We start from the raw sequence: 13,986 nt of genomic DNA, 5'->3' as shown, positions 1-13,986 counted from the left end.
GCAGGCGAAGGACAATGACTGGCTGATAACTGGCAACCTGCGGCTTGACCAAGGCAACGTGATAGACGGATGGATAGTAGTACATATACATATGTATCGGCGGCCTAGGAGGTCCCTTAGTTTTGACCCGGAAACAACCAGCCTCTTTGATATTGAAAACTGAGAGTTTGAAACATGGACAAGTCACCTACCATGTTGATGATGAACCACCAAGAGCTGCAGCGGCAGACGCATCCAGCAGTACACAGCCGGTCATGGGCCTAGGCTTGGAGGGCTGGGCGGCAGAGATGCCCCAAAGCTACCCTAAACACCGAGAGATCACAGCAGGGTTTGGGCGCCTCACTTTGCTGGGGTAGCATCGCGGCAAATGCGACCAGGCGCTATGCGGCGGCTCCACCGCGCTGTGCGGGAAAGCGGGCAGCGCTGCCCCTCCCAAAGTTTGCGCGAATCACGCGGCCCGTTGGCGGCTGCTCTGCCTTGCTCTGCTCCAAGGGCACAACAAGAAACCCCCCAAACGAAAAAAAACCCCCCCCCTTTCGCTTCGTTGCCTCTCGCCTCTCTCGCCGACTGTCCGAGCGCAGGCCTTCATCTCCAGCTCCGGCTCCAGCTCCCGTTCATAAGCCCCGGCCGGCCCCCTCGACGTTGGCGATTCGCCATGCCATTGATGTGAAGCTTATGCGACTTCGCCCTCAGCCTTGTGCGAACAGCATCGCCAACGGCATAACAAGCGCTGTTCTTCGGACTGCCGCCACCCACCGCCGATTGTACCCTGTGGTGTGGCAGGCCGCGGTCAGGCCGCAATCGCAATTGACTGCAGCGCCGACCCTGGCGCGACAATATTATGAGCTGAGCCCCGACTCGCCTGTTTCCGCGTTTTCTGGTCCTTCCGGTGGTATATCTGATACCACCACCACCATGCCTGAAACCATGCCCAGCAACAAAAACAAGCGGCCAGCCTCAAGCAGCGCTGCGACATCAAGTGCCTCCAAGAAGAGAAAGATGGAAAATGTTCAGAAATACTACTCCGTGCAAGCGGGCTTCGTCCCTGGGGTGTACTTGACGTACGCGGAGTGCCAGGCTCAGACGGCTGGATTCAAGGGCGCTGTTTGTGAGTGACCTTTTTTTTTTTTTCTCGGAAAAAAAAAAGAATCTATTATTTATACGGACGAGTGACTGCAATGCTGGAATTGCATTTTACGGTGGAAGGATAGGAAAAAGAGAGAGAAAACTATAGCTAATCGTTGTAATCCTGCATTTAGTCAAATCCTTTCTCTCAAGAGAAGACGCCGAAGCCTTCGCCGCTGGGAAGAAAGTCGCTGTGGCAGATGAGCCCGAAAAGTTCTACGCGGTTGCCGTTGGCGACCCGACAGGCATCTTCACAGACTGGTCGGAAGCTCAAAAGGCCATCACGGGCATCAAGGGTCCCAAATACAAGCGTTTCTCAACTAGGGCAGAGGCCGTGGCATACATCCGACAATTTGGCAATAAGGAGGCGATAGAGGCATTGGGAGAGAAGGTGGAGCCTGTGCAGAAGGTGGAGGTTGAAGAACAGCTCTTCACTATCAAGAAGTTCACTCCCATCATTAGGGACAATGAGATTGACACTAAGCCTCGAGAGGATGTCCTCGACATATATACCGATGGGAGCAGCCTAGCCAACGGCAGAAAGGGCGCCCGCGCTGGGCTGGGCGTTTATTTTGGAGAAAATGACCCCCGCAATCTCGCAGAAAAATTACCTGGCGAGAAGCAGACCAACCAGCGAGCAGAGCTCATGGCTATGCTGCGGGCTTTGGAATCTGTACCGGCAGCCCAGACCGTTCGCATTTACAGCGACAGCCAGTATTCCATCAAATGTGTAACTGAGTGGCCTATTGGATGGAATAAAAAGAATTGGAAAACAGCCAACGGCGATGATGTTAAGAATCATGAAATTATACGGCCTATCCTTAAGAAGATAGATGAGCGAACCAAGGCTGGAGGCAATACCTACTTCCAGTGGGTAAAGGGCCATGCCACAAATCATGGCAACATTGCTGCAGATCGGCTGGCCGTCATGGGCGCTAACCTTCCATGATAAGGCATGATGAGCGCACACCGACACAGCGTTTCCCACGCCGTGGATGGGGATGATGAAGTTGGGTTTTAAGCAACGGGTGTTATGTCTACCCTTTGACAGGCGCAGCTGCAATATACGATCTACGAGGGAGAGATACGAATGATCTACGGCGGGAAAATAGCATACCGTGGAGTTGGGCATGGGACACTAATGATTGTAACGGCAACTGGATGGAGCCCTGGATAGGAGTTTTATATTTTACATCTCCTTTTTTTTTTTTGAAGGATGGTGGTTGATACCAAGATGTTTATATTTGGTAATACTTGCTTGTTTCACAGTAGGTTTAGCAGCTTCTCCTAGTCATACATGCATTAAGGTAGCAATTATTTTTACCTTAAAAATGAACACAATTTCGTACTGCGAATGGTTTTCTCTTTCTCTCAAATTCTATCCACCGCCTTCGCGCAGAATTCCGGAGAGTTGCCGGACTCTCTTTGTCATCCTTGGCTTGGCATATCACAGGGGATGTGACTCTGACTCGGACCCGATATTAAAAAACTTCACATCCTTCGCGGACTGGCCCCCAAAATGTGCTGTTCCTGTGGGGGGTTTCGCGCTCACCGGTCGACGCCACTTTACCGGGGTTCTTGGGCCGGGTGCAGGCCTCTATTGGCTACTTGGCTCGACAACCTTTTGCTCTCGCCTTTGACGTCGAAACGGCGGAACTTGGTTCATGCAAAGTTCCGCTGCTGCATGCAATAGTTAAGAGACCGATTGGATAAATTTTCTTTTTCCTCCTGCAAATTACCTATCTCTGAACCTGGGTTGCGTCATCTAATACGACTCTTCCTATTGCGTCACTCAGTCGGATAACGCCTGTTCGTCTGCGGAAAAGGGCTTTCCTCCCAGAGACTGCGAAGAGGCCCTGCTTCGAAGCTTTCCAGGACCCGGGGACTCTTTGAAAAAAGAATGATCTTTGCTGTCTTAGTCACTACGGCAACTCGATTCTCGATTTGCTAACATTTAGCTGAGGCGCTATCGCCATGGTTGACAACATCTGGGCTGTGCCGCTGGCGCTGTCCAACTTTAACATTGTGGTCGCTGTTTTGGGGGGCTTCATATCGCTGTTTGGGCTGGTGTCGTACCTCTTGAAGGAGAATTACTACCTATCTGAAGCTCGTAAGTTTGCTCCTTCTTTTGCTTGTTCTCATCTCCTTGCATCAATTTTATTTTGCGGGGGAAAACCGAAACCAGCAGCGGCCCTCATCCGCCTGCATGAGTAACGTGTCTTGGACTGTCCGAGACATGATTTTTTTCGATAGTCGAGGACTTCTTTCTCTTTCTAGACCTGCATCTGCATGATGGCTAATAGCGGGGCGCTGCAGTCATATCTCTCCTCATTGGCGTTGCCCTCGGCCCTCATGGCGCCGACTTCATTCGGCCAGATGCCTATGCTGGATGCAGCACGTCTACCATCAGCAAGGCCGAATGTATTGACCAGCGGCTGGGAACCATCACGCTCAATTTCTCTCGACTTGTTCTGGGTGTCCAGCTGGTAATTGCGGGCGTGCAACTGCCCAGCAAGTATCTCTGGAAGGAGCGCAAGTCTCTCATGCTGCTGCTCGGCCCTGGGATGACCTTGATGTGGCTCACTACGAGCTTTCTTGTCTGGGCCCTTGCTGGGATGCCAAACTTTTTGCATGCCCTGGCCGTGGGCGCCTGTGTCACGCCTACGGACCCTGTGCTGTCTGCGGTTATTGTCAAGGGGAAGTTTGCTGATAACAACATCCCCAAGGAACTACAGAACCTTATCGTTGCTGAGTCTGGTGCGAATGACGGGTTAGGCTACCCCTTTCTCTTTTTTTCCTTGTATCTGATCAAGTTTGTCGGCTCTGGTGCTACTTTTGGTGGAGCCGGAGAGGCCATGGGGCTCTGGTTCGCGTATACTTGGGCTTATACCATCATCTTGAGCGTCATCTACGGCGCTGTTGTGGGATTGGTGGCCAAAGAGCTGCTCCGTTGGGCTGTGAGACGCAACTACGTCGATCGGGAGAGCTTTTTGGTCTCTGCCGTATCCTTGGCATTGTTCGTTCTCGGCACATGCGGGCTAATCGGCACAGACGACGTTCTGGCCTGCTTCATTGCCGGAAATGCTTTCACTTGGGATGATTGGTTCCGCCTTGAAACGCTGGATGACTCGCTGCAGCCTACGGTTGACATGCTTCTAAACGTCTCCATCTTTCTCTGGTACGGAGCATACTTGCCGTGGACTGAATTCCGCCATAACACACTCATCCCTATATACAAGCTAGTGCCGCTTGGTATCCTTGTGATGCTCGTGAGGCGGCTGCCCTGGATCTATGGCCTGCACAAATGGATCCACCAAATCACAGAGAGGCACCAGGCTCTCTTTGTTGGATTCTTTGGCCCCATCGGCGTATCGGCAGTGTTCTATCTATTCATTACTTTAGAGTTCATCGAAAAGTTCTTGAGTGATGAAGAGGGCAACCCGAGAAGCGACGTCAAGGATTTAGGCGAAATGGTGAGAATTGTGGTTTGGTTCCTCACTGTTTGCAGCGTGGTAAGTTTTCATTCTCACTGCTATTACTATCCTTTACGCACTGCAATAACTAATGGTTTTGATTTTGCAAGGTCGTCCATGGATTGAGCATTCCCCTTGGTAAAATAGGGTATCTCATGCCTCGGACAATCTCTCGAGTGTTGAGTGAGAACGTCAGCAACAGTGGTGGCAACTCGCGCATAGGTTCACGGATAGGTTCACGCATATCTTCCGTGTCTAAGTGGTTATCTAGTAAAAAGGGAGACGGCGAAACTACTGTCGATGCCGCCGCCGGCGGACATCCTCTGAGCAGCGCAACTGTTTCTGGGCCCTCTAAGCCTCATCCCATGCTCCATACCGTACCTCCTAGGCCCAGCGCCAGTGGCGAGGATGATTCCTCGCAAGAGGACGCAATGCCGGCCCGCAGACGTGAAATCCGGTTTTATGACGAGCCGGAACCAAGGCTGGTAGAGTTCGTGGCTTCATCATCATCTGAAGGTCCACAACATAGCGCGCCGCCGTCCGGTGACAAACTTCCTGAGTCTAAGTCGGCAGAGAATTAATCTTTGGAACCAAGCATATTTACGCTAAAATCCAATTTACACTTCAATGCAATGGGTTGGTGACCATTCATTTAGATTCGGGGACGTTCTCGGTCTGAATCCTACAAGCGAGATGGGGGTTTATATGGAGTTGGCTCTCTTTTTGCAGAGCTGAGGGTTTATAGTTGGATTAATATGCATCTGTAGTGAACTTCTATGAAGAGTTCAACTTGAAGAAAGAGGTCGTTGTACGGACTTACCTACCCTTATTTACGGTGAATCCTACAAGAACAACAGGATCAACGACAGAAGATATCTTATTAGAGAACAATATTTGAAACTCGGGAAGGGCGAGTGCCTGAGCTGAGCTGGTGCTCCTGATTTCCGGCATGGTATGTAGCATCTATAGTTGCAGTAATTGCCTAGCGTATCTTGGTTTCTAGCCATTGTATGATACCATAGATATTGCTTAATTAGGAAATTGACGAAACTTGGCGGGAGAAGCTAACTATAGAGAGACTATCAAATAATAGGCAAGTACTACCTATATAGGTATGTGCAAGATGAGTTCTATTAGGGTACTTGATATAGCGCAATGATATGTTGTAGGTATCTAACTCACTCATACACGCACACATATACAAAAAGAAAGGATATATATATATATATATATGTATATAAAAGGATATAAAGAAAAAAGAAAGGGAATAAAGATAAAAGAAGTAAAAGACCTCTTCGAGGCGCCACCTCAGAGGTGGCTTTCATCTGAGGTGGCTTTCAATGCGATGAGGGGATATTATATCCACCTATATGTAGGTGGATATAAGACGCGGAGAAATGCTCCAAGATGCTTCGGCGTACGTGGCCAAATGGCGGCCAGACCGCTGCAATTTGCTCACTAATTCATATTTCTCTATATAAAACTCAATTCCAAGCAAATGGAGTCTTTCGTATTTTTTTTTAAACTTTTTTGCATGTACATGAGATCGACAGCCATCATCTTGTCAAGCTTGCTGGTGTACCACCTGAAACCTAGGGCAAGGTACAAGCTGCAGGAACGCCCGCATCGGTCACACGGCGGCATCATCAATTCATAGACAAAACTCTGTGTTGAGTAGAGTTGGTTACCAGTACTAACTACCTTAGGTCGGTAGGTTCCGGAAACATGATCTTTTCAACCAGGTAGGTACGTCGGCACGCAAGTGGGAATGATAATTTATAGTTGTGTCCAAACGTGGATGGCGGATTGAGAAACTCTGGAGAAAAAAAATAGAAAAATTACAGTAGCTCGCCATGGGCGCCACCACCATTGTTCAGATTTACTAGTACTAGGTAGTAGTATGGCCAAGTGGCAGTAATTTATTTTTTATTTTATTCATTAATTTTTTTTTTCTTCTACTCGGTGGCTTTTCTTCTTCTTCTTTTTTTGCGACGATATATCCGTTGCGCGAATGATGTGGAATCTGGGCTTTCGAAATGCAATGTGGCTGTGAGTGAGAGTCATTATTTTTCGTTGGGGATGCGATGCAATAGAGGAGCAAGATTCGCTTGGCTGTTGTAGGTACGGAGCCGATACGGACATTATGCGGTGGCCATTGCAGCGGCTTGAGGTACCATGCAGGTACTTGCGGGTTAAAGAGTGGGTGTTCCTGTACCTCAGGAAGAAGCGTTGAGGGCTGGAGCTTCTGGGCGCCGCTGCTGGTACATATTGGTAATATTGACGGGTAATACCCAGTAGGAGGTGGTTGATGCTGCTGAAGAGAGACAGCTTGAACGTGCCGGCGCGCAACAAGGCTGTTTGTGTGCAGTATCGTGGAGTATTGGATCCCTTGAAAACGTCCGCAAAGCATATTTGATGCACGTTTCTGAATTTTGCTCACGTGAAGGCTTGGGTAAAAGTTTATACGGTTATCAGTGGCTTGAATTGGGCTGTACGCAAATTATATCTGATGGGTATCTAAGTCGAGGCTGAGGCTTGTGGCGGCTGGGAAGTCTTGAGCCCAAAGTGGGAGAGACGAGGAACGCAGAATCTCTGTACTCCGTGTGTAGCTTACAAAGGCCGCTTTGGCGAGCGGTGATTGGAGCAGCCATGATTAGTGATTGGGGCTTGTCTTGTATGTATTGCGGAAAGCTACGCAGTGCCCAGTCATAGTCGCACAATTGCAACGCACAGGCACAAGCAGCTCCCAGGCACCTCGGCTGGTGCCAGAGTTGGATGGAAGACAGCTGCTGTCAGATCGGCAAACCCGCGGTCCCCGGGGCCATCGGGGCAGGCCTGCCGTTTGGGGACGGGCTGGTGCTCTCAAGATTCCCCGGGAGGGGCTTGCGTAATGAAGGACCGGGGCGGGGACTCGGCCTGATGACAGCATTGATTGTTGGGGAACGACGAGATGGCAGGCTGGTGAAGCAGCTTCATCGTCAGTAGGCAGCCGCTGTGCGAAAGAGGCGGCCAGCGAGGCCTGGAGCCTTGGAAGTTGACGATGCCGAGTTCTAGGTCGGTCTATTTGCTTGTAGAGCAACTTGTCTGCACTGAATTTATACTGTGCTGTAGGGGGATTAAGTACTCATGCCTCGCCGCTACTGCCTCTTGCAAAGCTCCGGAAGTATTGCTGGGAGACGTGCCGCTTATATTGGGTACCTGCCTGTGGTTGGCGGTAGGAGTAATGATATAGGAGAGCGCGGCCGACTACCCAGCAGGTCGCAGTAGCTACATGCGCTACCCAGCAATGTACGTGGCCGCCGCGTGATCATTGGTCAGGCCGCAGTAGGCCCTGGCCAAAGTGACGAACGGGCTGCATTGCTCATCCCTAGCACTCTGCACCGTGCTGCATCGCATGTACCTGAGAGATAATGATACTGCTGGATTGACTTTATAAAGGGTGCATATGCATAGACAAGGGCTCGTCTCACTCAAACCAAAGACAGTGCGAGGGCGACCTCGGGTGCGGCGCAGTATACAAGCAGCCAAGTAGCGCTCGCTTATCAGAGACTCAGAGGAGGCGTCTGTGGCTGGTCCCTGAAAAAGCACCAGCGCACTCGCTGGGTCGCCTGGCGCTAGCAATCGCCGCCACTCCACAGTACAACCGGCTGCCCACAGCGACTGTCTGCACTAGCAAACCCCCGCTGGCGAGTACCGCGTGGAAAAAGATCGCCTTGCTTCCAATAGTGCGCACCGCCAAAACTGCCGCGCAGCCTCTGCTTCTTCCTTTTTCAACCTGCCACTCCAACCTTACCGGCCAGCCGCCTACATCGATCAACCCACACGTGGACAGTGGACGCCAGCTGGCCATGACCCCGACTGCACAACCAGGTGCTAGCAGCCCGCTCATTGTAGGAGCGTCTTCGATGCACGACGACGAATTCCGGGATCTGTCCGACGATGAACTTGCGGTGGCCTCCAACTTCTTGCGCTTCTCTCCCACCCCAGACGACCTGCAAAGCCTAGCAAGCCTTGGGTCAAACCAGCAGAAAGCCTTTCTCAATCCCCAGGAGCTAATCGCCAACGTTGGCTTCCCCGACTCGCCCAACGGCTCATTACCAGATTCTTCCTCGGACTCTACCGCTTCCGTAAAAAGGACAGGAAGCTGCACGCCGGCAAAGACACCAGCAGCAGACATAATAGCGACCGACGAATTAGACGACACCATGGATTGGGGAAACCGGGATATTCCCGACTTGAGCGAGGACGACCCAGCCTATCCGTTTACTCGCGAAGATGAAGCCTTGGACATGACTATCTTTCCCGGCTTTGGTGGTGACCGCGAAGATACCTTCATGGGCCATGCGTTTGATTTCCCACCAGCCCCTTCGGGAAATCTTGACAACACGCCGAGCAGCCTCGCAACCATTCCTTCTCCCAGCATGCCCGCCATCAAGACTAACAATTCGGCAAACGTGGACCTGCCGATACCAACGCATGATGGGCATCAGAAGAAGAATTCGGTACGTGAATGCAATTTTGGTGACCTTGCTGACCCAGGGCTAACAATTTTTACTGCAGTACTCAGCGGCATCCATGGGACAAACCAGAGAGGCGTCGCGAGAATTGTCGCCAATGTCGAACATGGTAACTAGTCATGATGGATCGCCAGCGGGCGCTATATTCAAAATACCCTCCCCAAGAGGTCTCCATGCCATGTGGGGAACATCGCTGAACTCTCCGCCAAACATCTCGGATACACTGCCCAGCCATTCGAGTTTCAATGCCCAAGTATCACAAATCCAAACTTCATTATTTCCGCAAGGCATCCCGCCATTCAAGAATGACAACATTCTTTTCACTGAAAATTCCAACTACGGCATCAACTTCTCCAACGGCATTGGCGAGCAAAGCAGTGCTAATGACATTAACAAACCCGCCGCATACAACTTTACCGGGGGATATGAGCTCAAAATCTTCCCGACACCCCTCAAGTCCCGTGTAGAGACACAGATTCCCATAAAGATGGCACTAGACCCGCTCCCACCAGGGATCACCAAATTGCATTTGCCACCTCACACAATTTCTAAACCTAAACTCATGGCGAAGCCTGCTGCGCAGAAGTCTCCCGATACCCTCGAACTTTTTGTCAGTTTGGTCTGTACCAGTGCCATGGATCAGCCAGATAAGCGAAAGGCAGCTTTGGAGAGGGCTGCTTCGAGTCCCCAGGGCTACCTCCCGGAAGATAATGATCCGCTCAATGCACAGAAAGGAGGCGACGTTCGCATCTGTGCTGGCTGTATCACAAGAGAGCGCAAGAGAGCGGCCAGGAAGAAGGTCAAGAAACCCGAAGAAGATCAGATGTGGAGCCAGGATGAGCAGCGCCGTGTCGTTGTGTTCAACACTTCGGAGATCAAAGACTGGCAGCCCATCAATGGTATTTTGGACAACCATGGACGGCCAGAGCAGAATCGACACCCTCGCGCCATGCAAGTTGACGCCCCTATGCGAATTGCCTGCTACTGCCGCCACCATGGCGAGAAGATGGGCTTCAACGTCATCTTCACCATCAAAGACTGGAAGGACAACGTCATTGCGCAGGCCATGTCGAACCCGATTATGATTACCGATGACCACAAGACTAACCCCATGACGCAGCAGCTGGGGCAGCCGGCCATGTCAGAAGCCGTTTCGAGCTCTTCACTGCAGCAGCCCATGGATACCGACAATCTGGGGATGCAAACACAGCCGGGCTCTCCCTTTGCATTCTCTCCTTCCGCAATGCAAAGCAGCAATGGCCAGGCTGCCCCATACGCTCCATCATCTGGGAAAAATACTCCTACCATGGCCGCGGCAGGAGTGTCTGGGCGGTCCCTATCACGGCCTCCTTCGCCTAGCCAGGGCGGCCCTGCCAAGAAGAGGAAATCGAGTGCTTCTGGTAGAGTACCCAATGGTTTAACCATGACACGTATGGATGCCTCGCCAAACGTGCCCGCTCAAAACAACATGAGTCAGCACGTGTCTGCCGCAACCTCGCCCTTCTCACCCAATCCACACACTTTCTCGACGCCCGAGGCAATGTTTGGCACCATGAATAACACCCAAATCCCGTTTACGAATGGACCCACTACGCCCAATAGTAACGAACAAGTCCCATTTTTCGGCAATAGACGCTCTGAGAGCATGGATAATTTGGCCATGGCCCAGCTTTATTCTGCTCCAACATCCAGCCATCCCAGTCGTGCTCCTAGCCCTAGCGGGCTCCGGAATGGCGTTAACTCTGCATCGCTTAGCCAACTCTCTGGCCAGTTCTCACAGCCCATTGGCCGTGGCCTCTATGCGATGCCTCCAGCCTCAGTAAACGAGCAGGTGGCAATTCCTATAGTCCACAAGGTTATCCCTGGCGAGGGCCCCAAGGTGGGCGGCATCGAGGTTACCGTCATTGGAGCTTCTTTTATCCAAGGGCATGAGGTTTGGTTTGGCAGCGTCAAGGCTATTACAACCACCTTTTGGGGACCGCAAGCGCTGGTATGCCTGCTACCTCCTTCTGCAGTTGCGGGCCCAGTCCCTGTGACGCTCGGACGGCAAGAAGCGCTTGGCTTCCCCATCGCCAAGCAGCCCCCAATGTTCAAATATATCGATGATACCGAAGACATCTTAATCCGTACCGCTCTTGCTGTACTGGGCCACAAGATGTCCGGCCGGGCTGTCGACGTGAATGAACTTGCACACAGGATTCTAAACGATGGCGGCTCAAGCTGGGGCAATGGGCCATCTTCTAATGGTGGCTCGTCAGGCAATGGCCCTGTATACCACCAGGCGGCGCCGAATGAGACACACCTTGAATCTCAGCTTCTCAGAGTTCTTGACCTCATCGATCTGGATGACAGTCCTCACAGGACGCAGCTGGACCTGAAGGGGTCCTCTGGACACACTATGCTACATTTGGCCTGCTCTCAGGGCTATCACCGTTTGGTCGCTGCTCTTCTCGCCCGCGGCGCAAGCCCCTATGTCCGTGACAGAGGTGGCTTCACTCCTCTGCATTTCGCCGCTCTTTATAATCACCCAGAAATTGCGCGACGACTACTGCTTGCAGGAGCTGATCCAACAATCCGAAGCTTATCGAGCCTAACTGCCGTCGACGTAGCCCAGTCGAGAGCTGTCGTTCGCACTATTCGTAGCACGCAAAAGCACAACCGCTCCCGCAGCGGAGGATCTCTTCAGAGCACCTCTAGCAGTGCCGCTTCTCTGCGCTCGCTGTGGGAACCGTTGACTAGAGCCCACACTCACGAAGAACCCATTTCTTTGGATCCGAGCGAAGAAAGCCCCGAGTACACAACCGACGACTTTGAAGACGAAGATTCGGATGATAATGACCTCCTCCAGATGAGGCGACCAAGCGGCATCGGACTAGACAAGGGCGTTGTGCTAGAAGAAGTTGCTGCTGCTGTTGTCGATGACGCTAATAACAGTGTAGCGACGCAGACCACGGCATTGGCGGCTGCGCTCAAGAACCAGGTCCAAGAGCAGCTTCTGCAGTTCCAGCAGCAGCTTTCCCAGCAGCTCCAAAACTTTACACATCTCCCTCAGATTCCTCAAATGCCAACCTTTGCCGGTATGCAGGCTCTGCCCGACTACCAGGCCTACCTTCAGCAAGCGCCTTTTATCCGCAGGGTACAGCAGCTGATGCCCAACATGACCGGCAACCGCCCAGATACCCACGGCGACAATGAGGCAAAGGTAGATGGTCGCTGGTGGGATCTCTCATCATACATGAATGGTGCATCGGCGGCACCCCCTGCTTACGAAGACATTTATCCTGAAGCGGACAAAGACATTAAGATTCAGTCGGCGGCTCGCGCGGCTCTTGAAGCAGAGGCTGACTTGAAGTACTCGAAGCTATACGATCAGCAGCAGCAGCAGCAGCAGCAGCACTCGTCAGTGACTGTGGCCAAGAAATCTGTCACTACGACCGAGATCCCGGAGATCCTTGAAATTGGACGCAAGCATGCTATCACAAAGGAACAACAAGAAAACTTTTTGAGAGCTCGGGAGCAAAAGCTAAAGAAGATTAGCAATGATCGGAACCTCTTCTTTATTTGGGTAAGTGGTTGAGAAAGCCATCCTCGCTATTTAATACTGGAAATCTATATACTGACCGATTTTTTCCTCTTCTATAGATCCCTCTCCTTTTGGCTATGGTCTGCGCGCTGCTTTATAACTGGTTCCCTGGACTTTTTGCTTTGATCTGGGATACTATCCGGGCTATTGTTGTAGCAGGACGTACCTTTGCTTCACGCACTATTCGAGATCGGTCAGCTCATGAAATTCGCGCTGGCTTAACATGATGGCGACATTGTTGTTGATTTTCCTACTTTCTTCTTTTCGATTATCTTGGGATGTTTGTGGATTGGCTTGGCGCACAAGTGGAATGAACCGAGATGTTATTCGTTTCCGGAAAGGAGTTTGCTATGCTTGAGATGTTTTTCTCTACCGGCATCTTATTAGCGATTATTTTCGCGTTGTGTGGAAATTATTGTTTTACTGGGCCCCCCGTTATTTTTTTTTTTTTGGCCCTTTTTCTTAAGCATCTCTTATGTAGAATATCTTTATTCATTATATGTTTTTGCTTTCATTTCACATTGAGACGACTGTTATTATGGGAACACTACTGTTATGGAAGAATGCATGAATATGGATATGGGACTTCTTTCTTTCTTTTTTTCTTTCCTTCTTTTTCTTTTTCACACCACCTTTTCTCATGTCCAAGTGACATGGACTCAAAGAAATGGGCCGGCGAACGAGCGGCTTTCGTTCTGCGTGGGAATAGCAAGGGGTGAGGGTGTTTTCTTATTATTTGCTGGATTGATACTGGGACAGGGAGGAGTCGGAGGGGAGCAACGTGCTTGGTATAGATGGGGCTGGCTGATGGAGGGAGGTGCAACAGATTGTTCCTTTTTTCTTTTTCCTTTTCTTTCCGTTTTTCCTCTTCTCTATCTTGCTAAGATTAGAGAACGCAAAAGGGGATTCCCCCTTTCTTTTCTTTTCTTTTCTTTTTTTCTTTCCGTTTTTCGTCTTCTCTGTCTTGCTAAGCTCGGAGAACGCAAAAAGGGATTTAAATTATTCTATTTAATGCTGCTGGTTTGCTTTTCTCTCTTCTCTCTGTCTATCTTTAATTTTATCTGTGCTGAGGTAGAAACCCGTGCACTCTATTGGATAGTAGGATAGACATGCAATTTAAGAATTTTCACGATAACTACAACTTCTTCTACTGTAAATAGATCTCATGTGTGTCTAGTGAATGCCAAGATTGTTTGTTCTCTTCTTATTATTTAAAGAAATACAAACCCGGGTTTTATCTCTAGTATTAAGGACAGTATTACAGACAACTTCGTCTGCCAGAATCTCA

General features: G+C 50.6%; 3 protein-coding genes across 3 annotated transcripts; all 3 read left to right on the top strand.

Moving 5' to 3' along the window:
• The first annotated feature begins 507 nt into the window (after positions 1-507).
• Positions 508-2,480, top strand: TrAFT101_004977 (uncharacterized protein). Its single transcript, XM_066127344.1, has 2 exons — positions 508-1,108; positions 1,260-2,480. The coding sequence occupies exons 1-2, from the start codon at positions 676-678 to the stop codon at positions 2,072-2,074; spliced, it is 1,248 nt and encodes a 415-aa protein (XP_065983455.1). The 5' UTR covers positions 508-675; the 3' UTR covers positions 2,075-2,480.
• Positions 2,481-2,723: 243 nt separating this feature from the next.
• On the top strand, positions 2,724-5,862 carry TrAFT101_004976 (uncharacterized protein). The gene is made up of 3 exons (XM_024906766.2): positions 2,724-3,235; positions 3,442-4,637; positions 4,709-5,862. Exons 1-3 carry the CDS (start codon positions 3,100-3,102, stop codon positions 5,177-5,179), a joined length of 1,803 nt encoding a protein of 600 aa, XP_024759655.2. The 5' UTR covers positions 2,724-3,099; the 3' UTR covers positions 5,180-5,862.
• A 2,498-nt stretch (positions 5,863-8,360) lies between these two features.
• Positions 8,361-13,886, top strand: TrAFT101_004975 (uncharacterized protein). Its single transcript, XM_024909910.2, has 3 exons — positions 8,361-9,100; positions 9,159-12,680; positions 12,758-13,886. The coding sequence occupies exons 1-3, from the start codon at positions 8,447-8,449 to the stop codon at positions 12,923-12,925; spliced, it is 4,344 nt and encodes a 1,447-aa protein (XP_024759657.1). The 5' UTR covers positions 8,361-8,446; the 3' UTR covers positions 12,926-13,886.
• Positions 13,887-13,986: the final 100 nt, after the last annotated feature.

Source organism: Trichoderma asperellum, chromosome 3 (genome assembly GCF_020647865.1).
Source record: "Trichoderma asperellum chromosome 3, complete sequence".
Lineage (NCBI taxonomy): Eukaryota > Fungi > Ascomycota > Sordariomycetes > Hypocreales > Hypocreaceae > Trichoderma > Trichoderma asperellum.
The sequence above is the reverse complement of the archived record's forward strand: the minus strand, read 5'-3'. Positions and strand labels throughout refer to the sequence as shown.